At 47.8% G+C, this 27,468-nt stretch overlaps 9 protein-coding genes across 10 annotated transcripts; 3 read left to right on the forward strand and 6 right to left on the reverse strand.

Annotated features, from left to right (window-relative positions):
- Positions 1–92: 92 nt before the first annotated feature.
- Positions 93–3,808, reverse strand: BDCG_01926. Of its 2 annotated transcripts, XM_045417474.1 has the most exons (5): positions 3,292–3,808; positions 2,611–3,227; positions 1,849–2,529; positions 691–1,743; positions 93–664 (listed from the first exon to the last, which is right to left on the reverse strand). In XM_045417474.1, the coding sequence occupies exons 1-3, from the start codon at positions 3,545–3,547 to the stop codon at positions 2,470–2,472; spliced, it is 933 nt and encodes a 310-aa protein (XP_045279844.1). In that variant the 5' UTR covers positions 3,548–3,808; the 3' UTR covers positions 93–664; positions 691–1,743; positions 1,849–2,469. The 2 variants fall into 2 exon arrangements, with proteins under 2 accessions (XP_045279844.1, XP_045279843.1); XM_045417473.1 differs by having other exon boundaries at positions 691–2,529; positions 3,292–3,774.
- Positions 3,809–4,143: 335 nt separating this feature from the next.
- BDCG_01927 (short chain oxidoreductase/dehydrogenase) lies at positions 4,144–5,212 on the reverse strand (the record flags this gene model as incomplete). The annotated part of the gene is made up of 3 exons (XM_045417475.1): positions 4,144–4,438; positions 4,631–4,783; positions 4,920–5,212. The coding sequence occupies 3 exons, from the start codon at positions 5,210–5,212 to the stop codon at positions 4,144–4,146; spliced, it is 741 nt and encodes a 246-aa protein (XP_045274271.1).
- Positions 4,806–7,928, forward strand: BDCG_01928 (homoserine O-acetyltransferase). Its single transcript, XM_045417476.1, has 6 exons — positions 4,806–6,329; positions 6,436–6,931; positions 7,013–7,122; positions 7,190–7,337; positions 7,432–7,511; positions 7,588–7,928. Exons 1-6 carry the CDS (start codon positions 6,179–6,181, stop codon positions 7,680–7,682), a joined length of 1,080 nt encoding a protein of 359 aa, XP_045274272.1. The 5' UTR covers positions 4,806–6,178; the 3' UTR covers positions 7,683–7,928.
- Positions 7,929–8,257: 329 nt separating this feature from the next.
- BDCG_01929 (branched-chain amino acid aminotransferase) lies at positions 8,258–10,288 on the forward strand. Its single transcript, XM_045417477.1, has 3 exons — positions 8,258–8,538; positions 8,638–8,670; positions 8,755–10,288. The coding sequence occupies exons 1-3, from the start codon at positions 8,499–8,501 to the stop codon at positions 9,819–9,821; spliced, it is 1,140 nt and encodes a 379-aa protein (XP_045274273.1). The 5' UTR covers positions 8,258–8,498; the 3' UTR covers positions 9,822–10,288.
- Positions 10,022–15,106, reverse strand: BDCG_01930 (uncharacterized protein). The gene is made up of 4 exons (XM_045417478.1): positions 14,449–15,106; positions 13,888–14,354; positions 13,682–13,804; positions 10,022–13,607 (listed from the first exon to the last, which is right to left on the reverse strand). The coding sequence occupies exons 1-4, from the start codon at positions 14,646–14,648 to the stop codon at positions 10,804–10,806; spliced, it is 3,594 nt and encodes a 1,197-aa protein (XP_045274274.1). The 5' UTR covers positions 14,649–15,106; the 3' UTR covers positions 10,022–10,803.
- Positions 15,107–15,125: 19 nt separating this feature from the next.
- On the reverse strand, positions 15,126–19,770 carry BDCG_01931 (IRE protein kinase). Its single transcript, XM_045417479.1, has 2 exons — positions 16,196–19,770; positions 15,126–16,115 (listed from the first exon to the last, which is right to left on the reverse strand). Exons 1-2 carry the CDS (start codon positions 19,222–19,224, stop codon positions 15,659–15,661), a joined length of 3,486 nt encoding a protein of 1,161 aa, XP_045274275.1. The 5' UTR covers positions 19,225–19,770; the 3' UTR covers positions 15,126–15,658.
- A 329-nt stretch (positions 19,771–20,099) lies between these two features.
- On the reverse strand, positions 20,100–23,009 carry BDCG_01932 (T-complex protein 1 subunit beta). The gene is made up of 4 exons (XM_045417480.1): positions 22,608–23,009; positions 22,381–22,538; positions 20,945–22,319; positions 20,100–20,855 (listed from the first exon to the last, which is right to left on the reverse strand). The coding sequence occupies exons 1-4, from the start codon at positions 22,608–22,610 to the stop codon at positions 20,796–20,798; spliced, it is 1,596 nt and encodes a 531-aa protein (XP_045274276.1). The 5' UTR covers positions 22,611–23,009; the 3' UTR covers positions 20,100–20,795.
- BDCG_01933 (peptidylprolyl isomerase) lies at positions 22,817–26,758 on the forward strand. Its single transcript, XM_045417481.1, has 3 exons — positions 22,817–23,009; positions 23,073–23,447; positions 23,513–26,758. Exons 1-3 carry the CDS (start codon positions 22,913–22,915, stop codon positions 24,943–24,945), a joined length of 1,905 nt encoding a protein of 634 aa, XP_045274277.1. The 5' UTR covers positions 22,817–22,912; the 3' UTR covers positions 24,946–26,758.
- BDCG_01934 (uncharacterized protein) lies at positions 23,019–26,957 on the reverse strand. The gene is made up of 2 exons (XM_045417482.1): positions 26,048–26,957; positions 23,019–25,922 (listed from the first exon to the last, which is right to left on the reverse strand). Exons 1-2 carry the CDS (start codon positions 26,560–26,562, stop codon positions 25,526–25,528), a joined length of 912 nt encoding a protein of 303 aa, XP_045274278.1. The 5' UTR covers positions 26,563–26,957; the 3' UTR covers positions 23,019–25,525.
- Positions 26,958–27,468: the final 511 nt, after the last annotated feature.

Below are 27,468 nucleotides of genomic sequence, written 5' to 3' on the forward strand. Positions count from 1 at the left end.
AATAGAGACTCTCAGAGCTAGAGCTCTTATACAATCTCCAATGAGAAGATCTTGTTTGCTAATACAATCAGTATTGTTGATATGTGCCAATTGTAACATCGTCTAAAACGCCTATTTAGATGTATACAGGGTCTCAAACAGGCTTTTACCAATTACATAGCTTTTTTGTAATATACAGTAACTACATCATTGATCAGAAGAATTCTTTCACTACTCTTAATTTGAAATCTATTATGATTATGATTCTTTGATATCTCGAAACTAGACTGTTCAGAGAAAATTATCAAAATCTGATTAAATCTAAGTGAATATAAAGACAATCTTCATACACTAGAACTTAATATCATTCTATCTATTGATTAACCCTCTGTAGCTAAGAACTGGCCCCAGAATATGAATGTGATCAATAGATTATGATAAAATCATTTTATGATAAAATCAATCGTATGATGGAGGCATGATTCAATATTAATCCTGCAAGTTGCAACCTTCGTGTCTCATTCCCCCACAGCCTTCCATGGACAGCACTTTTACCACTACGCTATCCACCCCACCACAAACCATATAACTACTTACTAAGATACTTGTCCTCTTTGACTTGCTCCCTGGGTGCTGGCGCCACCTCTTTGGTTAATAATGAGGAAGATGAGAGTTGCCATATGAACTTCCATTCCTGGTCTATTTGCAGGCCTCCTCTATAATTGCCAGCAGCGCCTGGCGTTTATTTCCCCTTCTTCTTTATTCAGCAGCTCACCGATTCCCGCATCGGTGATATTCTCATAATTCAATTGGAACGACGCTGTCCTCTTTAATTCCCCATTTAGGTCCGCTGGATTATCGCCCCGGAGATAGGATCCAAGGATGAGTATCACCTAGGAATGAGAATATTCGAGAGGCAAAAGAGTAGGCGTATGTTGGTGTTGACAGGTCCAATAATAGGCAGTATTACGGCTAAGAATACATAGAAGACAATATTCTGGGTTGAATTAGCGTAGAGATGGATATTTTTTATCAATAGTATAAATAACAAACAAGGAGTTAGCAAATCAAGAGGCGAAGGGGGTTTTAAATGGACAGATTACGCTACAAAACCGTTGGCCCGATAATATTTAAGTTAAATATTCGGAACTAGCCAGTCAACCTGCAGTGGGAAATTATATCATGCACACAATGATAACTACATAGCTTCAAGGACTTCATTTCATGCTATAAACTTCAAAACCTTACCATAAAAAGAAGGGAAAAAAAAGGGAAAAAAAAGTATAGCTCTCAACCGCCCTCTCCTTTCCCCCCCTCTCCTCGGGTTTAACCATCACATGAATAAATAGACATCGAAAGTCTAGCCATCAAAGTTCTGCGAAAAGAGAAAGCTCTGAGTCTCAAAGATGATAGAAGGTTATAATCCCCCCTGACTTATAAACCCAGTATGATCGATAATCTTCTCGCTCAATATCCCCTGAGGACAAATGGTCGCAATGAGTCTGACGCCATCGATTCGTGCGTGTGAGAGTACTAATAAAAGACCGTGGCTCATGTTTCGTCATTGATGCTCGACATGGCCACTATCGGTTGTATGGTGCTCTACACCAGCTGCATGGACCACCCATGTTTACGGGGATGAACGTGACCCAGCGGTCAGGGCAGGGCGTAGGACAAGGGCCAAATTTGGGACCATAAGTAATATGAGTACAGCTGTAGATATATTGGAATTGAAAGCACATTGTGCGTGCAAAAAGGATATTTCTGCGTATGTTCCGTCGTGGCTTGTTTGTTAGCCCGTGTAGGTTTGATTCAGCACTGCGCTTTACAGGTCCACTTTTGTTTCTCTAAGGACTGGGTGACACCTACTTGTATATCACACTGCGATGTGGATCGGTGTCCCAGGGGCAGTGGTGGTGATATGCTACTGTTGCGATGGAGCAAGATGTTATAGACGCTCGATGGCACGCCAGTCCCGAACGGGTATTGAAAATGTGGAAAGTGTTCGAGTAAAATAGGCCGGTCTTCGATGCCGCAGAGCAGACGGCTTCGATATAAACATGTAATTCGGTAGATAACGGAAGCACCGATGCACTGCTAAAGAAGCAAGAGCTTCTTTCTATCAAGAACACGGTGTTTGGCTGATGATGGGCAATATACAATGGTCTTTTGGGTCAAACAAGGCAGGTCAATGGTGATGAGGAAACAACTGAATTGTACAAAGAAAGTAGTGGGAGGATGCAAGCTAGAAAAGTATTACAGCTTCTCCAGCATGCAAAGTAGTTCATCAGGGTAGCTTGTTGCAGTGCAGAGATGTGAAAGAAGATGTTGTAGACAAGAAAGAACAAATATTCAAAACTGATGTAGGTTCAGTTCTTTTTACAGGGAAGGAGAAGAGAACAATGATTACAAATTTCAATCAGGTCAGTGATAACCTGTTGTCAAATTGACCGAAAATGTATCCTAAAGGATATCTATCCTATATAGGACCTAGCAGTCACGCTCCAGCATTCTGCATGCCTGTTTAATCTGAGTTGAGACCTCATCAATCTAAATGACAAAGGTGTAAGTAAATCCCCATTATACCCACTCAAATGGATCCATGATACAGTACATGTAAGGAGAACTTACATATTCATCTGTAAACATGTTAAAGTGGTGGCCAGGTATGCTCAAGACTGTGGGCGTGAAATGATTTGGATACTTTTCCCAGCCCAGAATCCGAAGTTCGCGCACGACATCGACCCTGCAGACTGCATCCGGTAGGTCTGGCCTTGACACTGGAACGTAGTCGTCACAACGAAGGATAATCGTTTTGGGGATGGATGGAAGCTGGGTGTCGATGTTCGATACCGTCGCCCCGTTTTCCGGACTCCAATTCATATCAAGGTGAGTCTCATCAGGTGCCACGGCCTCAGTTGACGGTTTCGAATCAATCAAAGAGAGCTCTTTCTCTAATTCAGCCCTTTTCAGAATCAAATCCGAGTCGCTACATCCACTCCACACGGGTGGAATCCAGTTATCGGCCATAGGTTGAGCCAACTCCATGCATTGGGAAACAAGTCGGCGGGTTTCGGGCCGGGTATCTTTGTTAAACACTGGCTGAGGGCCAACAACATTCGATTTGGCTTGCGAAATCGCCAGTGGGTAGATAGAGTCAACCATGACCAACCCGACAATGCGGACCGTGGATGTCCTGAGCAGGATGCTGGCCACTTCCAACGACAGAATTCCGCCTAGTGACCATCCTAAGTAGAAAGTGTCAGAAGGTAAACAACGATATTGCAATCCTTAGTTTATGGGGTTGCTCACCACCCAATAGAAGCCGTCCCGATGGCACAACTGAAAGTATCAGGTTCGCATACACCTTAGCCATTTCCGGGAGTCCATGGTCCCAAGGCTGGCCGGAATACAGACGCGGGTTCTGTATACCATAGACTGCTCTGTCCAGGGAATCTAAATAGCAATATGATACGGTTGTTCCGCCACCGTCGTGAATGAGTACAAGGGGTGGTGCTTTCTCATGCCCAGGCGGCGCAGGCTGTATCATATATATGCAGTCTTTCATGGCTGTGTTTATGGCATGGTCGGGGTGTTAGAAGCGTTGACCAGGATCGCAGTTGAAGCTTCAAAAATTTAGTTCATCGCCAACACATCAGGCGCGCGGGGTAGGAAACAGCCCAGTGCGACGTGCAAGTGACGGTCTTTCGAGGGCATGCTGCGAAGAATATCTCGATTATTTTTAAGCGCGGCTGACTTTTTACCTAGAAAGTCAATTAGTGTTTTTGAGCTTTTGGATCTTTTTGCTTCTATAGCTAATAGACAGCTAGGCTGCGTTCTGGTTGAGTCAACATATCTACTAATAACAATGCTCATGTACATGTACATACGCACATATATATAACGAACGTACGTTATATCCTAAAAGCTATTTGAGAAATCGAAGAACGAATACTGATGCTCAACAGCCTATTTAATGCTAAGTTACCGATGCCTCACATACAGAAGACGATTTGAAAAAACATCATACAGGTCTGAAGCGGGAGTGTAAAGGTATAGACTATAACAATCACCGCGGCTAGATATTAGTAGCGGGCGTTTCCACGGATGGTTAAGATCTGTTGAAGCTCTATCCCGGATTCAAGGTCCGTAGGCAATATAGGCCTAATCAAAATTTGTGCTCAGGGCTATCTCCTCCATGGCATCAAAATTCTGCTGAAGCGACATAATCTTGTCCCGTGTCCTCTGCACACAATCAGGCCCCAATGGGAGTCGTAAGAAGCCCGTTTCCCCATCGCCCATGCCAGTCCCGTTGATCACATCCATAACTCTCGCGACGGCCTTGACGGGATCCCCCGGCTGTTTGCCATCAAGGGTGAGGAAACGTTGCAGCGTCTCATGCACGGGCGTGCCTTCGTACGGCTTCGAAGTTCCACGGCCGCGGGGGTTTGGATCGCAGCTGCAAATTTTATGCGGAATGCGTCCGGCTCAACGATGAGAAGCCGAATGTTAAAGGGGGCGAGGTCACAAGCGAGGGACTCCGATATGACTTTTAGGTTTTGTATGTTAACGAAGGTTTGTTGGGCGGAATTGGAGATATCATCCGCCTATTAGCGACGTACCTTCAAGAGCAAACTTGCTACCCGCGTACATAGAACAGGCCAAACGCGCGTCGAGGCCGGCGATGCTAGTAAAATTCACAATGGTACCTGATTTGCGTGCTCTCATTGACGGAATGACTGCCTTCATCACTCGGATTGGGCCGTAGACATTTGTGTTGTACTGCTGATAGATCTCAGCTTCGCTATTTAATTTCATCATCAGCGCACCCGTTGGAATTTTCGAAAAGAATAGATAGATCATTATGATAATAATTTCATAAACAACAAAGTTTTCGCTGTTGGGAATATACAACAGTTGAATTCCATCTGGCCACTTACCTCATATCCTCTAGGGTCCCAAGAAGGGAATATCCAGCATTGTTGATCTCAACATCAATCCTGCCGTACTCCTGTATCACTCCCTGGACGTTCTCCCCCACTTCGCTTGTGGTGACATCCAACTGTAGCCATTTCCCACCAAGCTCTTCAATCTGTGGGAGCTCTCGTCTAGCCTTCTCTGGGTTTCTCGCCGAGGCGATGACTCGGTTGCCTGCCTTCAGTACCGCTTCTGCAAGCGCAGATCCAAAGCCGGAAGATGCGCCGGTGATGAACCAGACTGGAGAATCAACCATATTTTGTGATTCTTTCTTTCTTTCTATTTCTTTTTTGGTCGTGATAGGAATTTTCCATTTGACTCTTTATGTGGGTCTGTTTTTGGCAATAAAACGCAACGGGGTGTTTGGAGATTCGCTTTAAAAATCTAGCTAGAAGAACAGCTTCTCTTTTATGACATGCTCGGGAGAGCTTCGTTTCGGGAATAAGGATAACTGCGAGCAGCAAATTCCGGCCTCCATCGCCTTGGTAAGTGGTATATAGCCAAGAGATGACCAGCTGGACATTCGGACATAGCGGACTTCGGCGGGACGAGAGTTAGTTTTGTGGAGGCTACGCATACAGCTGGGAAGCAGCTTGCAGTTGAAAATCAAGGTTATACGAACAGGGAGAGAGCCAAGTTGATGGGGAGGCAGAGTTTCTGATTTCACTCTGCCCTAGCATACCGGACGCAACGTCATCAAGGGTTAGATGGCTGGCCCGCCACCAAAATTCGCTGTCGTTCCGATAATATAGTGCTGTATAGTGCTGTATTTCGATGTGCCTCTGCTGTCTTTCATACATGCAACGGATGAAAAATGGCTGGAGTTAGTTAACTACCGGGGCCTTGGATAGAGCAATATTGGTGGATATTAACTAACTTATTGATAGTTAAATATTTCCATAGCCTGGATCGAAGAAAAGCTTAACAATAAGAATTAATCAATAGTGTTAAACACCGGACCGAGGAGCATTTTTGTCAATGCGATTCCGCAAGGTTCAACGGGTATCCAGGGATCTCTATCAAATCCATCTGTATGTAACTAATACTTCAGATATTACTCTGCTTAACTTACCTATTTCAACCCCGCGCCAACTCCACCACCGAGGCGCCATACAGACATCGTGACTTGACCTCAGAATAGGCGCTACAGTATTTGCATCATCATTTCGTCAACATAAACACATAGCACTGTATTAGCACTGCAATAACAGAGAAGGCAGTAATGGCTTCAGCGCAGAACGATTTCGAAACGTTCGCTCTCGGCGACTGGAAGCTTCAGAGCGGCGAGGTTATCCCCAATGCCCATATCGCTTTCAAGGCGCTGGGCGATCCAAGTCTCCCCGCAGTTGTCTACCCGACGTGGTTTTCTGGCCGTACGTTTGTTCTATAAAATAAGTTATCCCACAGCAATGAAAATCATATAAGCATATCCGCATATGCTAACAGCATGTATTCTTATCATTTTCCCATGCAAATTAGTTATCTCCGATAACCTCTGGCTGGTTGGAGAGGACAAGGAACTCAGCCCGAAGAAATACTTCATCATCGTCCCCGCGTTGTTCGGGAACGGCCAATCCACGTCGCCCTCCAATTCCCCTGCCATCAAGGAGTTCCCTCGTGTCTCCTTCTACGACAATGTGAGGGCCCAGCATGAGCTGGTTACCAAGCATTTTAACATTACCCATCTACGCGCCGTCCTGGGCTGGTCGATGGGTGCGGCCCAGGCATACCAGTGGGCAACCCAATATCCAGACTTTATGGATTTGATCGTTCCGTTCTGTGGCTCTGCGAAGACCTCGTTGCACAACCAGGCTTTTCTTGAAGGCATCAAGAGCACCTTGTTAGCGACCAAGGGCTATCGGTCTGCCGGGGTAGGAGAGGTTGGAGCTGCGGTTGCCAACGATTCAATCCGGTCGTGGACCCGGGAGGAGAGAGAGGTTGCGCTGAGAGGGTTTGGTCGAGGGTATTCTGGCTGGTAAGTGAGAAGGAAACCGGAAATACCGTCTTGAGTTGCAACGGATGACTGATTTTTTTTTTCTCTTTACCCAATACAAAGGGGAATGAGCCAGACATTTTACCGGCAGAGGCTGCATGAATCCATCCTCGGATTCAAAGATCTTGAGGACTTTATGGTGAATTTCTGGGAAGCTTTCTTCCTAACTAAAGGTCCTCCACCACTGTAAATAAGTGGTAACAGCTGGTGTCAAAGAAGACCGAGTTGACCATTCTATAGAGCCGGAGAATCTGCTCGTCATGTTACAGACCTGGCAAAATGGCGACATCTCCAAGCAGGAACGGTACAACGGTAACTTTGAAGCTGCTCTGAAAGCGATCAAAGCCAAGGCACTGGTTCTGCCTAGTAAAACCGACCTCTACTTCCCGTAAGTACTTATAGGTGGCACCCCAATTCCGCACATCGTCTCCTTTCGAGGCCAGCGGCTACTGACTACATCGATGGACATTAATGCGGGACAGGCCTGAGGATTCGGAGTACGAAGTCGCAAACTTGCAACCTGGAATTGGGGAGCTGGATGTCTTCCCATCCATATGGGGACGTAAGTCATCATCATCACCCAAGGCCCAAAATATCGGATGTGCAATGCAATATGCAGGCTGACCATATAAATTCAGACTGGGCCGGCGCACCGCCAGGTAACAAAGAGGACATGATGTGGCTGAATGACAAACTGGTGCAATTTTTCAAGGCGGTTCCCAGTGGTAAATAGGTGATCTATTATGGCCGGTATCTCTGGAATATCCTGGGCTCACAATTCTGTTTCTTGCCTTGTCTTTTGCAATTCTTCCATGGTCACAACCGAATTTGTTAACTTCAGTGAGTAGCCTAAATCACATGACTTGGTGATGCCCTAATGAATTTCTTTTCTTTTTCTTCTTTTCTTTTTTTATCTTTTTCTCTCAAAAAAAAGGCAAACGTCTTGTTGATGCGCAAGATCGTTTCAAGAATCCAATCATTGTCTGCCTTTCGGTCACTAGGTTATAGTTAGTCCGGCTAATCTGTAGAGGTGAACAGAATGCGTATGCAGCATACGCAGCAGTTACACACTAACCTAACTACTCTGCGGCGTTCATATTCCAAAAAGCCTGAGATGAAACGGGATGGAGAAGTCCAAAGCGTTGCAAGGACAGCTGTTTGGGAGCGAGAGGAACGCAAATCAGACAATACATATCCAAACGCATCCGTATTTATATGCATCTCCCTACAGGATAGAGCAGGAGAACCACAGTTCAATCCTTACCTTTCATTGTTCAAGCAGCTTAAACCCGCAGAAGACAGACCGATCTCGGATGATATAACTAAACTAAGCTTTACGAATGCCCCGAACTCTCTCCACTTCCTCCACCGCCCCGCCTTTTGGCGGCGGAATAATAAATACCTACTCTCACCCGCCCATTCTAGGTATCCTCTTCCTTATAGTATTTCTTCAATTCGTTGAGACATTTTACTCGGCAGTTGGTTAGTTTGTTAGTAGTTAATCTGCTATCTATCTACCTATTTATATAAAAATTCCTTGTACTGTACCATGACCTCTGCTTTTCCTCCGCCACCAGTCGACTCGATCGGTATGTTGTGATACTCTCTCCAAATGCGATTCGCATTCTAGCAGACAATGGTTTGGAAGGGGATCTACCGCGGCTAACAGAGCGAACCCAATTGTCCAGACTGGAATAACGTCGGCTTCAAAGTCCGCGAAGGTATGACTGACTCACTGACCCACCCCATTGATGCGTCGCATATAAACAACCGAAAACCCCCTCTAATAGCCCGTCTCCCAACAGTCAACGGTCATGTCGAATCGCACTTCTCCCACTCCTCCAGCCCGCAATGGAGCCCCCCGCGCTTCGTCGCATCCCCCTTCCTCCCAATCCACGGCATGGCCCCAGGCCTAAACTACGGCCAACAAGCCTACGAAGGCATGAAAGCCTTCCGCCACGCACCCTCCTCCTCCTCCCCCTCCGCCCACGGGCGCATAACCATCTTCCGCCCCCAGAAAAATGCCGTGCGCATGCAGCACTCCGCCGAATTCATCTCCATCCCTCCAGTGCCCAAGGAGCACTTCATCGAATGCGTCCGCCTCGCCGTCGCGGCCAATGCTGAATTCGTACCCCCGCACTCCACGGGCGCAGCGATGTATATCCGGCCCCTCATCTTCGGCTCCTCCGCCCAGCTCGGCCTCTCCCCGCCGGACGAATACACATTTGTCGTCTTCGTTATGCCCACGGGCGTCTACCACGGCGTGCATGCCGTCGACGCGCTGATCCTCGAGGACTTTGACCGCTCTGCACCCGACGGGACGGGCTCCGCCAAGGTCGGTGGCAACTATGCGCCCGTCCTGCGGCATAGTGACCGAGCACGTGCGGAGGGGTACGGCATCACGCTACACTTGGACAGCAAGACGCGCACGGAGATCGATGAGTTCTCGACCTCTGCGTTCATCGGCGTGCGGAGGGATAAAGGGACGGGCACCATCACGCTGGTGTTGCCGGATAGCAAGAACGTGATTGATTCGGTGACGGCGTCGTCTGTGTGTGAGATTGGGGCGAAGATGTTTGGCTACAAGGTCGAGCGTCGGCGGGTTGGGTATGAGGAGCTTGTGGAGTTCGACGAGGTCATGGCGGCGGGGACGGCGGCGGCGCTTGTGCCGATTAAGAGCATTACGATGAAGTCGAAGAATGATAAGTTCACTTTCAATTCTGGCGAGGGCGATGAGGGTGGCGAGATCTGTAGGAAATTGCTGAAGACGCTCAAGGGGATCCAAACCGGGGATATTTTGGATGACTTTGGCTGGCTGGTTGATATCGAGCCTGTGCCTCAGGGATGGATGGAGGAGGCCATAGGGAAATAAATTACGATGCTAATTTCCCTTAGTTTCACGGTAATTTCGGCCTTGGTGGTTGTGTTTCGTCTGGGTGGAGTGACAAAACAACACGAATTTGAGATTTTGGTACCTTTTAATTTAATTACCAGTTAGAGAAAAGTGGGAGTACGAAATACTATTTTTACATGCCGGGCTTACCAATGATGAACGAGAAATGAAAACCCAACTTTCGAATAACTAACAGCTTAAGCCGGATGTATTTTTTGGAACCATGTGCCGCGATCTGGTTTTGCAATTTTGCATGAAGTTATTTACCTCCCTACCTACATATATTCTTCAAATGAACTAACTAGCTAATTCAATAGCTATCAAATCAACTTGACGTAGAACAACTATCATACACAAACCACATAGAAAGAGAAAGGGAGTAGTAGAACAAACGAAATCGCCTACGTAGGTCTTCCTATGCAGGCTCCAGAATTGGGAGACGCAAACGCTTTCAAAGGCCCAATCAAACAAAAGGGCTCAACAATCCTGTTGCACCGCCCTCATTCCCATTTCACCGATTGGGACACACCCCCCGGGTATCACTTCCCTTCACGCCCAACATCTAAAAGCATTCTTCAAACCCGGGTAGCGGATATACTCCCATGGACAGGAATAGGGGGATTGAGCGTCACGGAAAAAAAAGGTAAGGAGGGGGATATTGAAGACAAAGAGGAAATGGAAGACGGGAAAAACATACCGAAATCAGTCGCTTCAAATTACAAGAGTTCGCTTGCTATCATAATATCCGCAGTTTTGCTCCCTCTTAACACCAATCACAAAAAGCAAATAATCAGATAATCAAATAGATAATTCACAAAAGTCCCGATCTACTAGGAGACGAAAAAAAAAAGCAGAAACCGAAATTCCTGCCTGGCGGCCAGGGACAACACCGTTTAACTGGCATTTGGGGTAAAAATTCGCAAATGGAAATAGAAGAAAGGAGAAACCTCCATAGCAAAAATTACCGAAGCCCAGCCCTGCGGAGGAGGACATTCAGACCGCGGAACCCGTTACTACCACCACCATACTCGCCCTGCGCACCGTCACCATTCTCAGACGCAGACATGTTCTTCGCACTACCCTCATCCTCACTCCCCTTCTGGCGCTCTAAAAGCGTTTTCAACGTGTCGCGTGGAGCACCACGGACTCCGCCATTCATAGGTATTCTGGACGTTCTCGGGCTGCTAGCACCACCAGTACCGGTACTACCAGGTGCAGGCTGGGAGAATGACGTTGGCGCACCGAATCCGGTGGCAGCCCCTTTGGGAGTAGTAGTGGTGGTGTGGGTATTTTCTGGTTCTTCCGATAACCACTGAGCACCATTGTTCGGCCAGGTTTTGTTGATACTGCGGAACGGCGTGACCAGGGACCTCCGCGCTGAGCCTCCGGGAGGAGGCAAGGAGGGCCGATTGCCTATATTGGCGTTCGCTAGGGTGAGGTTGGAGTCGGATTCTGAGTCGGTGTCAGAATCGGAGCTGCTGGAGTCTGATGATGACATGGGATCTCTGGCGGGAGATTTTCCGTTGCGCTGTTCTGGTTCCTCCGAGCGTTCTTGCCCCGGGGAATTCGTATTCATGTTATTCGGCTCTCGCTCTCGCTCAGGCTCTACGGAATGGGGTCTGTAGTCCGACCGGACGCGCTTAGTGTTGTCGGGCGATTTGACAGTGCCCGATTCTGGTCGTTTTCGTTTCAGCCCGTTTCCAACCTTAGAGGTTTTTGCCTCTTCCACATTCTTTCCTGGGATTCCATTGCCCATTCCTCCTGGTGATGGGCTGATAGCCACAACAAAGTTACCTGTGGAAGGAGTCTCAAGTGAAGGGGAGACTAGGGAATCCCCGGGAGCAGGAGTATCTGATAGCTGTTTGGCGTGGGGCTTCTCGCCTTGAGACTCTTCCTCCGAGGTACCATCAAGCCCAGTTTGGTGCTTCAACTTCTTTCTAGTCCCCTTTGGTGTCCCCATCACATCCGTGTGGTTCTTGCTTCTTTTCATACTTTCGTCTTCTCTCCTATGGTTATTCTCAAGATGACCATCCCCTGAGCTACTTGCCGCATGGTGATCCTCTTCAGGATGACCCTGAAGATTTTCCTTGGCCTTGTTCAACTTCCGCTCGTACTTGGTAATTTTAAATCCAATCTTCTTCGAGTTGGCATCGTACAACTTCTCCGTAAAATGCTTAACTTCTTCCAAGAGCGCGCAATAGCCTTGGCTCTTTCCTTGGAGCCTTGCTTCATCGATTCTCTTTTGAAGCTTAGCATCCGTACGCTGCCATTCAACCCACTCCACTGTTGTTCCGGGTGGATACATGGTGTTGCCGATTTTCACCGATGAGGCCGAAGAGGGAGTGGGCTGCGAGTCAACTTTTGGATCGTCGACGAATGAAACAGAACGTCGGCTAGATACAGTTCTGGGCGTAGATTTTTGAACTGAACGCAGTGCCGACATCACAGGCGTACGCGGATCGCCCGTGCTGCTTTTCTCGGATTCTAGACGGGAACCCCGACGCTCCGTTTGACTTTGGCTTGCTGGACGCGGGCGGGGAAACGCTGGCGTGGTGGACACACCACTCCTGGTGTTTCCCCTGGCATCAGGAGCAACAACTGGCTGGCTCGTCGAAGGAGTTCTTGAGAGTTTCGGCGGTGGTGACGTAATTCCCAGTTCGAGCTCCTGTGCACCGCGAGGGCGACTGGGAGAGCTGTGAGATGGTTTCTCGGGAATGTTATCTGGATCCGTTGTCAATTCAAGGGTGCCAAGGCTGTTATGAGTCTGTGAGTAGGGCGCGCTGCCACTACCTGGAGTTTGGCGTCTCTCAACCGGCGAAGAGGTCGGCTTTTGTGTAGGCTTCTGGGGGGTCGCGATTTGAGTATTTTTCTGCGCCCTTGAAGAAGACGCTCCGGAATCATCCGGGATATCGCTATCTGAGACATCGGAGTAAATAGGATTGCTATCTTCAGCATCCACATGTGATAACTGGTAGGCATTGGACCTTTGAGTTGAACCTCTTTTTGCGGAGTTCGTGCCATTTGCGCCAGTCGATGCATTGCGATCTCCTTCATCGTTATTTCCGCCATCGATTACATTTCCTCTAGGTTGGGAGGTGTCCCCCTGCTGACCACCACTGCTCCTCTCCGTGTGTTGTTTGGGCCGATCGACAATTTCAATATCTGAATCGGCGATTACGACAGAGATGCTCTTCTTTGCAGGTGCTTTCGTAGTACCGGTCGAACCTGGGGTGGAAGTTTTCGCATTCCCAGGAGGCGCAATCGCGGGCTTAAGTGCCATGGATATTCTTCCGGGGCCGCGAATATTTGACTTCCTAGTCCCACGTCGAATACCTGATTGATTTTCGGTGGTTACATTATCATCCCTTGGGCTCTGGGCCTGATTAGTCCGCTTATCCTCACCTACATCGCTATCAACGATGATCGCGTTGTTCGCTCTATCTCCAGGGGACACAAGTAGAGTTTCCATATTGTTTTTTATTGTGAATTCATCAGTTCGACTTATATTCTTTCGTTGTCGTTTGGTAGACTGAGGCTTCTGAGGTGTTTTGAACTTCTCCTGGCTAGTGGAGGGAATGGCATAGATGTCCACAGCTTCTGCTTCTCTCTTATGGGATGTTGTAGCATTCAAGTTGCTGTGTGTCGAAGACGTGGAACGAAGTTTGTGGCTGGGAAATGAGGACTGCGGCGCCGCCGAAACTCGTGGTGGGGGCATGCTGGCGCTCAGCAATTCCTGTCGCTCTATCCCTCGCATTGCCGCTTCATCTGGTAAGGGAGACAATGTAAGTTAACACCTATGACAACCGTAAGGGATATCTGAATGATAGTGTAGGACTTACCCTTAGCATTTGTATATTTCAATGCATCGTGAATAGTACCGCCATAACCTATATCTTCTTCCTGGGTAGTCATAACGGATCGACTAAGGTCTTTCGGCATGGTGCATTCATAGTTGCGTGAGTCTACATGTAAAAACATAGAGAGTTAGCGGGTACTGTGGTACAGGATATGACAGTGTTCAAAAGAAAAGAAAATGTAAATATACCCAGGCTTTTGCCAGCAGAAGAAGCGAAGATTCTGGGTTTCTGCGAGTCTTCCACCAAAATAGGCGACGCATGGGTATGGTTATCATATCCGCTGGATCTTTCTTCACCAATCTCGCTGGACTGGGGTACATAGTCAGACTCTGGAACCTGCGCAGCATGCGAGGGGCCAGCGACAGGCCCCCCTCTGAATCCAGTATGTATGGGACGATCTTCGTGACGTAGCTGATCCAAAAATAACGGCGGAGAGGGACGAGCGTAATTGCTCGCTATAGCACCCCAATCCTGGACCACAGACCCATATCGCTCCGGGCGCCCAGGCTGTTGGATGACCCGTACTGCCCCTCTCTGATCTAGGCCGTCGGCAAGAGCTTTCCCGTTGTCCACAAACACATCTGCCACTGTCAATGCTGCATCCAGGGTGTCCTCCGGGTGCTTGTCATCTACGAGCTTCTTTATTTCGAGCGGTCTAAGTGGGGGATCAAGTCATGGAGGACTGTTAGCCGAAACCCAGTACTCTCCTCCTCGACTACCCAATCTGCAGTGAAGAAATATCAACTCACCCAGCGTCAGGCTGTAATGTCATCCATTTCTCCCGTATCATATGAGCCAAATTCCCCAGCATCACCCGTTCCGGCTGGTGTACCGGTAGGAGAAAGTTGATGGATTTGCGGCCCTCATTTTCCCCAGCCTGATTTGGCGTAGATGGCCGACCAAGCTGCTCCCGGGGGTAAACTTTGACAGTCAAACGGAGAAGCACCATTGTCGCAGTGCGAGGCGGGGTGCGGCCTCGCTCCTCACCCCGTTGGTGTGTCTAGTAATAATTTCCTTGCTGGAGGGATGGGAGTTTCGCGCAGAGAGGGGAGTATCCCAGATTGGGTTGTTGTTGGCTCAATGGCCGCCAGACAAGGAGGTTTACGAAGCCAACAAAGGCTCAGCGAAAGAGAAAAAGCGTTCCTAACACACGAATATTGAATATGATGATGGAGGACGCTGGCTATGGGGCATGCGATCGGACAGCAAAGGGATCCTCGCAGGGATTAACGGCGAGAGCTCTCAAGCTGCTTAGCGTGGAAGAGGGGGAAGGAGAAAAAGCGAGAAGAGAACACCTGAGACGTGAAGGGCGACGAGGACAATTGCTATCTCAAGGTTGTAAATGAAACGGAAGAAGTGGATTGGGGAGAAAAGAGGGGCAATGCTGCGTTGTGTTGTTGTTGTACTGTAGTTAATTGTGTTGTCTCATTAGGTCAACTTTAGAGTGCGCGCTGTGAACATCGCGCGATCTTTGCCCTGGCAATTTGCTCACCCAACACCCACGCGTACGGTAGTTAAATGACTGCTGTCTGAGCACCAGGCCATTGCAACCACCAAAAGCCATTAACATCTCTGAGTGAAAAGTAGTTCATTTTAAGCCTGGGATAATTATTGAGTAATTCTACAAGCTATGCTTCCTATATTGTGGGGAATTACACTCTAGGGAAGGCCTACAACTGTCTTTTTACCTCAGTTTGTGAATGGAGGAGTAAAAAAAAGGGGGGGGAAGTACCACGTATTTCCAATTCTAATAACACAATGTAAAAAAAAAGCCTCCATCATGTCTCATATCCTACAATAAATTTCCGTTGACGAAACAATGAAAAATGAATATTCTATCAATACTTATCGTCTAGATTTCATAATAATCGTATCATTTGCTGAGAACAATCCATCCTGTTTTAAATAAAAGAAAATTAAAAAAATAAAAAAATAATAAAAAAAAAATCTCTTACTTCTTCACACAGGCGGTGTGAAGTAGCGCTTGAACCTCTCCACCTTTGTTAGACCCAGCTGCATAACCACCCAGTGGCAATTAATCAGCAGGCTGGGGAACCGCACAGCCCAGAATTGAAGATAGCCCACCGGTAGCCCTCCAATATGAGCCTTAAGATGTTCCGGCATATCGTTGTAATGATTACGTTTGTTCCGAAGAGCGCGCAGAAGGTCAAGCATCTTCGACCCTGTGTACTTCCGCTGTTTGCCAAGGCTGTCTTTAAAGTCCTTTGGCAATAGTTTGAGGAAATCCATTTCCAAGCCCATGACATCCGGAGCGACGGATTCAAGACAGAGAAGATCTGCGGATGGAGGGTCGCGTGGTTCGAACTCGAAATGGTCTGATACATCACAGAGGAAGCTAAGGCGATCCGCGGGCGGCCAGAAGAAAGGATGCAGCATTACGGTGGTAGCATCAGGGCTAAGGAAGCATTCATTAGTCACTTTCGATCAATTCCTCTGAGGTTGGGGATTTGGCTATATATGAATTGAAGAACCTACCGACGCCGTGGATCCAGAGACAACATTTGCCGGATCAAATCATCAGCTTCGAACGCGTAGTCTCCGAGTTTCTGCAATTCATCCAAGTTATGATATCCTTTGACGATATTCGCCTCGCGCATGAATTTGCCGTCCTTGTCAAATGGATGACCCCCACGAGTTAACACGTAGTAAAATACACATCCCAGAGAGAATATATCAATGGCACGTGTTGCCCTTCGGTTTGTTTGGGGATCAACGACTGCAGGTTCCGAGGAGTCGGCGCTCTGATTGTCCCAGGTTGAAATGTTTGGAACGGTTTGGTCGTCGTCAACAAGAAGTTCAGGAGCGCGCCAACCAGACGTCCCAGCAGCGTGTGCAGTAGTAGCTCTGAAAGAACTTTGATTATCTTCCAGCTTTTTACACAATCCAAAATCGGAGATCAGCAACCGAAGAGAAGTCGAACCCGTTCGGGGCTTGGGTGCGGCCACGAGGATATTTTGGGGTTTTAGATCGCGATGGACAATTTTTAGTGAATGGAGATATCGGACTCCAGCGGTGATTTGCCACAAAACATCGGGTACGTCGAGCCCTCCGTTGACAAGAGTGGGATAATCAAATGGCTTTTCTACCACTTCCTGTAACGAAGCGGGACAGAGTTCCAGTCCAATGTATAGAAAGCCAGCGGTTTGCTCTCGACAGAAGTATCTAATGACGTTCTTATGGTCATCACTTTCCTGCAGTAAACCAACCTCGTGAGATGCAATATCGTAGAATTCCACCAACATCCTTTTGACTGCCACATCACGACCATCAAACGAGCCTTTGTAGACCACGGTGCCATGACTACCATGGCCCAGAACTGTATCTGTATGAACCTTTAGTTGGCCGATTCTAATTGACCCATCCATTTCCATCAGCTCTGCTGAAATAGTTCGCGAAAGTTGCCTCTCGAGCCCTGGCCGCCTCACGATCTCAGTGTGGTCATTTTCGGATGGGGGCTCCGTGGATGTCCTACCATCTGCGTCTTCATCCTGTTTCTGGTTCCGACTCTTCTTTCCACGTTTATGCGCCACACCACCCCGCTTTCCACGGCGAGCCTTTTTCTTCGCTTTCTCCGGCGTTTGAAGCAGGGTTAGCTCTTCAACGTCGTCGTCCTCATTATTATTTTGAACAGGTTCCTGGATCCTGACTCTAGGTGTTGAATTATTATCCTCGATTGGATGTTGTGACGTCGGTCGACGCATATTATCACCACCCTGGTCGAGGGTTGGGACGGTGATATCTACAGTAACGCCAGGTTCAAGTGCATAATCCACGTCATTGGAAGACGGCACCTTATTCACAACAAAACCCGGAGGAATTCGCGGCGTTGAGGTGATTATCGGTGTAGAAGGAGCCGTGGGCAGAGTCTTCCCATTGATAGAAATGACATTTTTAAGATCAAGTTTCTGTTTCGCAAGCTCCTGTAAATTGTTTGAGTTGAAGTAAAGAAATGTCCCAAAAGTGAGGAGTATTAGGGTAACAATGACATCAACGACATTGTCCCACCCTTTTTGAATAAGATGGCCAGGTCTAATGGTAGGTAGGGGAGGTGCTTTGGGTGGAACTCTCGCAATATCTCGGGGGGTATCATTCGACAAGTCGGCTGGGGGCCCAGAGATACTAGGAATAGTTCGCTGATATTTGCCTGACGGCTCATTGAGAGAGTGGACACCAACCAACGCAGCCCTTTGTTGTGCAAGGCTGTGGCTCATCAAAGGTTTCTCGCTGATGAGGTAGTCCTTTTCGTAGCATTCCGCTTGTCTGGCACGTCCTGTGACAAGAGGATACGTGGCCTCCGACATGGCATACCAGCCACCATTCTCCGTGCAGTTTATGAAAACACGGGACTCTCGATCTTCAGGCGTATTAGCGCCAAAGCTGTCATCTGGAGGAATAAGTGGTTGGGCAAGGAGAACAAGGGACGTGTCTGGCAAGTCAGGGCGAGCAGGGCGGGCCACATCAAAAACCCGCGCAACAGGAGAAGTAAATCGTTGGGTGTAACGACGTCCGTCCACCTTTGAATGGTCGAATCCGAAGACGACACCGTCATGCATGCTGTAGATGTGTCGTTTGTCCATTGTTCGGAAATATTGGCTTTGGAGGTCAATATCCCGATTGTTCGGGCCCCATTCAGAATATTTGATAGTGCAAATGGGATTTCCAGTTTCTGTATTTTGAATGGTCACCATGTACTCGAGCCGGCCAAGGGTGAGCGTGCCATTCTTTGTTTCACATTCCTCATCATCGAGAACCTCTAGATCATTGACACGACGGCAACTCTGCTCTGCTGCGGTGGTGGAACCTCGAGAACTGAAGACACGAATAATGGCGCCGGTGCGAGCATCTACGGTATAGAGGGTTGTTTCCTTTCTAGCGGTATAGGTAACGGGAGGGTCGATCCCGGAATATGGAGTCTCGTCAACCAAAGCTTTCACGGTCAAACCCAACTTCTGGAGACCTCCATTGGGGGCCTGATTGTATATATAAAGCTCTCCATCCCGGCTGGGTTCTACAATCCAAATAAAATCATCCTCCGGTTGCGCATCGGCAAATCCAGACCGGTTGGACTGGTGGTAGATTGTTTCCACCATTGGACTGCTTGGAACCTCGAGGGCCCATCGTGGGGCCCCTGTCTTTCGATCCCTCGCGTGGATGGTTCCATCGACGGTCGCCAAGAGGACAAAGTCCTCAACCTCCCAATCCTGCAAGGATCGCGCTTGGAGCTGCGGAACCGGACCAGCATTTGAGCTGGCCTGGGCAGGAGGTGCTCGAACGGCGGGGCTGGTGGCCGCCAGAGCAACAGTTGCTACGGCGCTCGCATCGTTGGAGTTTGCGAGTGAGTGTGATTGAGCGTGTGGTTGGACGTAGGTGTCTCGGAAATGAGGATGTAACGGTTCGACATCGTGGGCAAGAGGCTGCTGCTGCTGAGCGGCCAAGAGCGGGAGAAGGAGGAGGGCAACGCTGGTCGGAAGAGGAGAGCGGGCACCAGGCAGCCGCCAAACCATGGTGGAGGCCTACAGTGGTGGTAAGAGCAGGTCAGAACGTTCTCTGACTGATTGAGGCCGCAGACGATCCGCCAGGCCCGTAGGTGACATTAGAAAGTGGATTCAACCTCCCGCTCCAGGAGAGAGGAGGGCGAGTCGGGTGGTTACAAGAGTGGCTCTAGAGAGATAGAGAGAGGGAGAAGGGGAGAGAGGGAGAAGGGGAGAGAGCGAGAGGGGGGGGAAAGAAAGGAGATTAATGAGAGGAAAAGGGAGAGACGGAGACGACCAGAAGATGGAAACGGATGAAACTGAATGAAGATGGAACAAGTCTGCTTCTGGTCGAGCGGAAGTTGGGGAGGAAATTGGCTGGGCGGGACGCTGTTGTGGACGAGTATTACTCAGCAACCCCAGACAACAACCACGACATTGGCTGCAACCTTGGTTCGGGGCAAAGGACAGTAGCTGCACTGTTAGTTAATATTGGTATTTCCACTACGAAGCATTTAACCAGATAGCTGAGGGTACAGGAGATTGGATCCACTGTGTACAGATTTCCCAACCAGTCCGTACAGAGTCTATGTAATGAATAATGTACAGTACAAGGAAGCCAGCAAGTTGTCGCATTGTTGACTGCCAAGAACTTGGAACTTGGAAATACTTGGCGCGGCCTATGATTCACCGCCTTGAAAAATATCCAATAGCTGGCCTGATGGCCCGCGGCAGAAAAACAATCTCGGTCAACCGCTTACACTATCTGGTCTTTACTTCTCTTTGTTTAACATCTGCAAGAACAATCCATTGATGGGATTGCTGGCCTAGCCATTATTTCATTGTCTCCTTGTTCTGACTGCACCCTCAGTGTATTCACAACCAGCGTCCAGGCTACCAGATATTCTATTCTTTGGAGTTATAGGGATGTTATGCAACTCTTCTACGAAATATATTGGGCAATTCTGTATCTCAAGCTGCAGCTGAGTTTAGCGCTTGAGATGTTTCACATTTAATTGGGCAGCTCAGACCATATTTCGAGGCAAGCGCAAGGCTAAAAAGGAGCTCAATTTCCTATATGTTGAAAACTAGGCGGGAGTTGGGACACCATCGTTGGAATCTACCACCATGGTGTGGATAATATTGAGTTAGGCAGAGTACAGGCGTAGCAAAATTGAACAATCCAACATATATATATATATACCCGTAATCCCATTATAAGGTAGCGTTCCGTCAGACGGCGTCAGTATCTACTGGCAGCAGTATATATGAACTCATGTTGTTGAATAGACCAGTTTGTAAACTGATATTGTGTTGCGACCTGAATCAGCCGTTAAGTACCATCCAATGCCAATTTCCAGATATGGGTACGCCGCGCACGGGTGTTCACAGGCATTATTTCTCTAGCTACCATAATTATGAGGTAGCTCTCCAATTGTCTCAGGGTCGAGGTTCATCATATTAACTATTTCTCTATTTAAGGGAGTAACGGGACATGCTTTTTGATGGTTTTCTTTTTTTTTTTTTGTTAGGTTGGAAATGATGGTGGCCAGGCCTTCTCGTTTCGCTTCTAACTGGGGACAGGGTCTTAAACATTTCGCCATTTACATGCGTTCTCGCTTTCGTGGAGCACTACGGATGATGTTGTCTACCCGGAGCAACAGCTGTACAATGTGTATTGATGTTAGCTCATACGCAGATATGGGGAAAACGGAAGACGAAAGAATGACAAAGAGATTGCTTAGACACATACCTCTGCAGCCTCAGATGCTGACGACACAACTGCTCGTTTCAATTTGTAGCTCTCCACCACACCTAATTCCCGCATGTCTGCAATTCCACCGCCAGGGGTCAAAAGATCCAAGCCTGAGCTTGTCATACCATTATTGATGGCTTGCCTCAACCTCGTGATAAGGTCGCTCGAATCCAGGCCAGCATTGCTTGCAAGGATGGTTGGGAGTTGTTTGAGAGCTTGGGCGAACGCATCGACAGCAATTTGCTTTTTCCCAGTAGTGTTTTGCGCAGTTTGTTCGACTGCCTTTGCCATCACCATCTCAGCAGATCCGCCACCTAGAGTCACCTTTGGTTCACGAACTGTCTGAGAAAGTACGGCAAGAGCATCGTGTAGAGACCGTTCAGCTTCATCAAGTAACTGCTCCGTAGCTCCTCGGAGGACGATAGTACAGGCTTGGCCGTCCGCAACACCGGAGAATTTAATCAAGGTATCCTCGCCGATGATAACTTCCTCGATAACATCGCACCGGCCCAGCTTCACCTGCTCTGGATGGTCAAATGTTGATGTGATCTCCCCTCCCGTCACTAGCGCGAGACGCTCAATGCCATCAAAATCGGCGTGCTCAATAGAAACAATGCCAGCATCGGTAAAAAGTTGCTCGGGCCAGTTGTATATGAGTTGACGGTTCACGAAGCAGTTGATTCCATGGGATTTAATCTTCTCTACCTTCGCCCGCATCTTCTCGCGTTCTGCCTTCTCCAATTCTGCCAATTTCCCTGTTGAGTCCACCTTGACCCGGGCACCAAAAATTTTGATTTTATCAGTGTCCATAGCGGTATTGGCGACCAAGATTTTCGCATTTTCAAGTCTCTTAGGTTGGTTCACACCAATCTTTTTGTCCAAAATGAATCCCTCGTCGAGGTACGAGTCGCTCAGCTTGCCACCAGCCTTCTTGATAATTTGTATATGACTTAGATCGGTAGACCCCTTGAGCCTGAGGACTGCATCGCAGGCTAAACTTGCGAACTGATCCCGGTCTTGACTAAGAACTTTCGAGCTGAGGGTTGTGCGAGCAATGGCGTACAAGTCCTTTCGGAAAGCAACAGGGTCTTTACTGTTGTCCACAGCTGTTTTCTCTAGGGCTTCGAGTGCCGCACGACTCGCAATCCTGTACCCTTCGATGATTGTCTGAGGGTGTATTCTCCGTTCCACGAGCTTTTCCGCCTCCCTTAGAAGCTCCGCAGCGAGCACGGTGACAGAAGTGGTTCCATCTCCAACTTCATCATCCTGCACTTTTGAAATATTAACCAGCACCTTCGCAGCAGCATTGTCGAGAGCTATAGCTTTGAGGATTGTAGCCCCGTCGTTTGTAACCATGATCTCGCCAGTCGAACTGTTCGATTGTTTTTGTTATTGTCGTGCCCCGCACTAGAGTTGGACGGTAGATAACATACGCTGATTGCAGAATTTTATCCATTCCCTTTGGCCCCAGAGTACTCTTCACAAGATCGCCCACCGCGATCGCACCCACAAATGCGGACAAACGAGCATTTTCGCCTTTCTCCTCCGTAACATCTTCGGCAAAAATCTGCGTTGGATTATTGAATGACGCCTGGCAAAGGTTAGAATGGAAACAAAAGAGCAGGTATAGATCAAGGAATACGACAGTAACAAAACATACCATGATGAAAAGGCAGAATCGCAACTTAGATCACGACAATATAGGTTGCTGCGTTCAAAAGTGTTGCCAGGACTGCCGCAACAAGCAAATAATCCATGGACGAATGCTCGAGGTTGTTCTTTGTAACTTAATTGTACTGCGGAATTCTTAGTCAGGGTGGTCCGAGCTGTTGGCGCGCGCTTGAGCCTTTTCGAGCACATTGGACAAACCTCCATCCCAAGCAGCACGGTACGCCGCAGCAGCCTCGATCCACGCGCCTCTGGCTTATTTGGTTATACTAGCCTTGTAAACCTCTTGTTCCTCTGATGCGGATCCCGACAATGGCTGAGCGAGAGGAAGAAAACAAAAGCACAACCTCCAACAAGCGGCCTCATTCCCAGCTGGAGGACGCTCGAATGAATGGTTTGTTTCCTCCGATATGAAATATAGAACGAGAAAAATGTAGCTGACAATGGCGCATAACAGATGAATCCTCGTCATCAGAAGACGATTTTGGCCCTGCTTTACCTTCCGCCATACCCAAAAAGAAGCGACGAAAGCTACCCTACGAAAAGGTCTATGTAAATGCTCTCCCAGTTTCAGCCCGATATTCAAAATCCTTAATGCACAAGGACCAACTCTCCTTCGTTACCTTAACTCCTCATACCGACTTCCTTATTACGAGCTCTATTGATGGGGTGGTTAAATTTTGGAAGAAAATGCCTGTTGGTGTAGAGTTTGTGAAGGAATTCCGAGCCCATATTGGAGAGTTGAAGGGGGCGAGTGTGAGCCTAGATGGGAGGAGCTTCGCAACAGTTGGAGTAGATAAAACGGTTAAAATATTCGATGTGATTACGTTCGGTAGGAGCTTCATTCCCCCCCTACCATTGGACATGCTGGAAAGTTTCGGCACTAACAAGCTGTAGATCTCCTGGCTGTAATAACATTGGATTATGTCCCGAGGTGTGTATGTTGGGTACATAAACGAGGCGCATCGTTGCCTCTGTTGGCTGTGAGCTGCGATTCTAGTAGCGGCATTATGATTTACGACGGACGAGGAGAAAACCCTCAGCCCATCCACACGTTAACATCAATCCATCGGTTCCCGGTTGTCGCCATGGCCTTTAATGATGCATATGACTGTGTGATTTCTGCAGATGAAACCGGCATGGTCGAATACTGGCGACCACACACTTCATACGAAAAGCCAGACAATGTGTTTGAACTGAAATCTTCCACCAATCTCTTCGTTTTCAAAAAATCCAAGTCGGTTCCATCTTCCATTACGATATCCCCATCAGGTCACCAATTCGCGACTTTCTCCTTTCCTGACAGGCAGGTCAGAGTATTTGACTTCCCAACTGGCAAATTATACCGCTCCTATGATGAATCTATTACGACACTCACCGAAATGCAGCAGGCTGGAACGGCACTCTATAAGCTCGAGGAAATCGAGTTTGGGCGGCGGATAGCAATTGAGAAGGGACTTGAGAACCCCGCTACTGCGCCGAAGATTAATGTGATCTTTGACGAGTCGGGCCACTTTGTGATGTACGGCTCTATTATGGGGATAAAATGCATCAACACATTCACAAATCGCGTTGTGAGAGTCTTTGGTAAAGATGAACCATTTCGTGCTCTCAACCTTGCTATCTATCAAGGGCAACCGCAGAAAAAAGGGGTGGTAACAGTTTCGATGGCCGCCAGTGCAAATCCTTTACTCCAAGAAGCGGAAGAACGGGATCCTATGCTTGCTAGTACCGGCTTTGCTAAGGTCCGTTTCTATCTCTTCACAAATGAAACGGAAGTTTCCAAGTCCAGTCGAGATGTACAAAATGAGAAGCCCGTTGGGACGCGTGAAGATACTGCCGCTACCGCAGCCAAACCAGCAGAAACAGGCACAGCTGCAGTGCTTCATACCACTCTAGGCGATATCCACCTTAGGCTTTTCCCTTCCGCAGCTCCCAAAACCGTGGAGAACTTCGTCACCCACGCACGCAATGGTTACTACAACAATACTATATTCCACCGGGTGATTCGCAAATTCATGATCCAAGCTGGTGACCCGCTTGGCGACGGTACAGGGGGTGAGTCGATTTGGGGCGGCGAGTTTGAAGACGAGTTCTCGACACTTCGTCACGACAAGCCGTACACGCTCTCGATGGCGAATGCCGGCCCGAATACAAATGGAAGTCAATTTTTTATCACAACCGAGAAGACACCATGGCTCGATGGGAAACATACGATATTTGGGCGGGCGGTTAAGGGGCTTGACGTGGTACATAAGATTGAAAACGTCAAGACGTACAAAGAAAAACCAGAGGAGGAGGTGAAGATAGTCAGCATAACCATTACATAGAAATTCTTCAGTAATAAATAGTTCTGCGAACTCTGATCTTGCAATGCAGCCTTCTGCACGAGCAAGCTCTCTCTCTCCTCTTGAATGCTCAATCTGACCAATAGAAACGGGATTCGCGGATATTAGATATTCAGGTGTTCTAGATATACCTAGGCATAACTATGCGGGATATGTATGTATTCCATGCCTGCATGCGTGTCTCCAAACACCCAATTGTTTGCGTGGGGGGGAGGTAATAAATAAAAAGGGTTGATGTGGCGGCCATAATTGTCAAGCAATGAGCACGGCCAAACCAACCAATTAAGCTATGATAAACTCCGGATTGGAGCGGACAAAATTGTTAAAGACAGGTTATTCCAACAGTAATCATATCGACGTGGGACTCCTTTTGATAAACTCATTTCGATGCCCGCGCGATTAACTCTCCATCTGAGAAGAAAAAAGTTCGCCGGTTTCACCTATCTTCTTGTTGTGAGTTGATCTTCGCAACATCAGGCTGTCTGTCCCCTGGACCCAACTAGGCGTAAAAAACCCATGTCTTTCTTTTCAACTTGAGGCTTATGTAGCAGGCACTGCAATATCATAGCTGTTCCTTTGAAGGAGATTGTCCTCGCATATTCCTACTCCTCGGATGTGCACGGGTGAATTGCCCAGGCTCTGTCCCTCTGTGTGTTCCGGCGGAAGAGACATCGTTTTCAAGACCCTTGGTGGGTGGATGTGCAAGATGTTGCTGTGGACCCCATGTATCGTCTCCCAGAGCTGCTGCGACTAAGTTTCTGGAGGTTGGTTGACGGCCGCTATAGTTGCTCCGGCCGCCATCTCCATCAGCCACAGCGGATTGGGCTGGAGTGAAAGGCGCTTGGTAAGCCCGCTTACGCTTATGACGACGTTTTAAATAAACCAAGAGGAGAGTAAGAGCGGTAAATCCGATGGCTAATACAATTATCATTACTACCCACCGCCAGTGGGTGGAGAACCTATCGGAGTTTAGTGGACGAGATTTATATTGTTCGACACCTTTCTATTGTTGTTGGACGCATCTTTGACAAAAGTGAAAGAAAGGTCGAGGAATGGGAAACGAGAATGCGAACAATCGACATACCAACTTGGCGGGGCTTCATAATGCACTTTTGAAGATGTTTCGGTCCCAGGATCCGGTCCCGCATTGGACGACGTCGTGGTGGATGTGGCGAGTGTTGTGGTTGTTTGGGTCACTTCGGGGTTGCCTGTTGCACAGAGTCCTGCATACCACTGTTGCAGTGTATTTAGCTCCGCCGGCGGACATACGGCGTCGCAGACTCCATTGGGAGAGCTATGGAGGGCCTGTAGGAGGCTGGATTGGCAAAAGCACGACCTATAGGTGGCTTGATCTGTTACCGGCGCTGCTGGAGGGACGCAGTTCGCCTGTGCCTCCTGGAGCAGCGGACACCCAACAGCGCACTCAGGAAATGTCGCCGAGCCGGTAGTTGGTACAAGAGATTGACATACAACCGACGTAAAAACGACAGCGGAGAGAAAGAGGAACCTGCTCATAACGGGCGTGTTTCGATGCCATAAAATAATACACATGGATAATAGTAGGAGGGAAATAAGTCGGCTTCCCTCATTATAGGGCATCCGTGATCTTCTGAGAACTGTTAGGGTGGCCGTTTCCGCGCATTACCGGTGTAGTTCCCGTGGAGGAAGCTAGGTTCGAGGCACACACATTCCTGAGTGAAGAGGCATGGTCATGGTTAGAGGCGAGCACATTGAGCTGATGGACAATATCCGGGTTCGGGAGAGATGACGATGTTTTTTGTTCGATAACCACTGGCTTCGAAAATTCAAAATTGACTTTTGAATGGAAAAAGTTGATTTAAGCAGTCTTGCTTGTGCCCTCTTCGGCTTCTAGCGCAACTCCAGATCTGAGGTTTGACAGCTCTATTCTGTAGTTGGTTAATATTACAACTCCTGAAGCCCCGGACATTAAAATTTTTTTGCATATGTTATTCGTATTAATTATTGATTCAACCGAGGTACATTCCATGTATTATTATTATTATTAACGTGATCAACCACTCAACGCCCGCTTACACCCAACACCCGCCATTTCACCATCACTATGATGAAATATTTTCAATGATATCTCAACAACACAATTAGATTTTAAGGTGATATATTATATGATGAAAATATATATAGAAAATTACACATAAAAATATACAGCTAATTCTGTAGATGTTTATTTAACTTAATAACTTACTCAGAATGTGAAATCTTTGATAAAGACAGATTGTAAGAATAAGTACTCACAGGCGATTATTCGGGTGTTTGCAGCTTGGTGTGATATGTACTGTTAACTACTAGAAGTGTTTATGATAGAAAGATAAAATGTAGAGATCAAATGTATAATAGCATTCAAGCTGAGTTGTGAATAGTATTCACAAACTCCAGTCTATATAGTTGTGTGTAGCCAAGGGCCACTAGCCCTATTAATTACATGAGAGATAGAAATAGAGATAAAGAATCTGTGAGAAGTGAGAT

Source organism: Blastomyces dermatitidis (genome assembly GCF_000003525.1).
Source record: "Blastomyces dermatitidis ER-3 genomic scaffold supercont1.2, whole genome shotgun sequence".
NCBI lineage: Eukaryota > Fungi > Ascomycota > Eurotiomycetes > Onygenales > Ajellomycetaceae > Blastomyces > Blastomyces dermatitidis.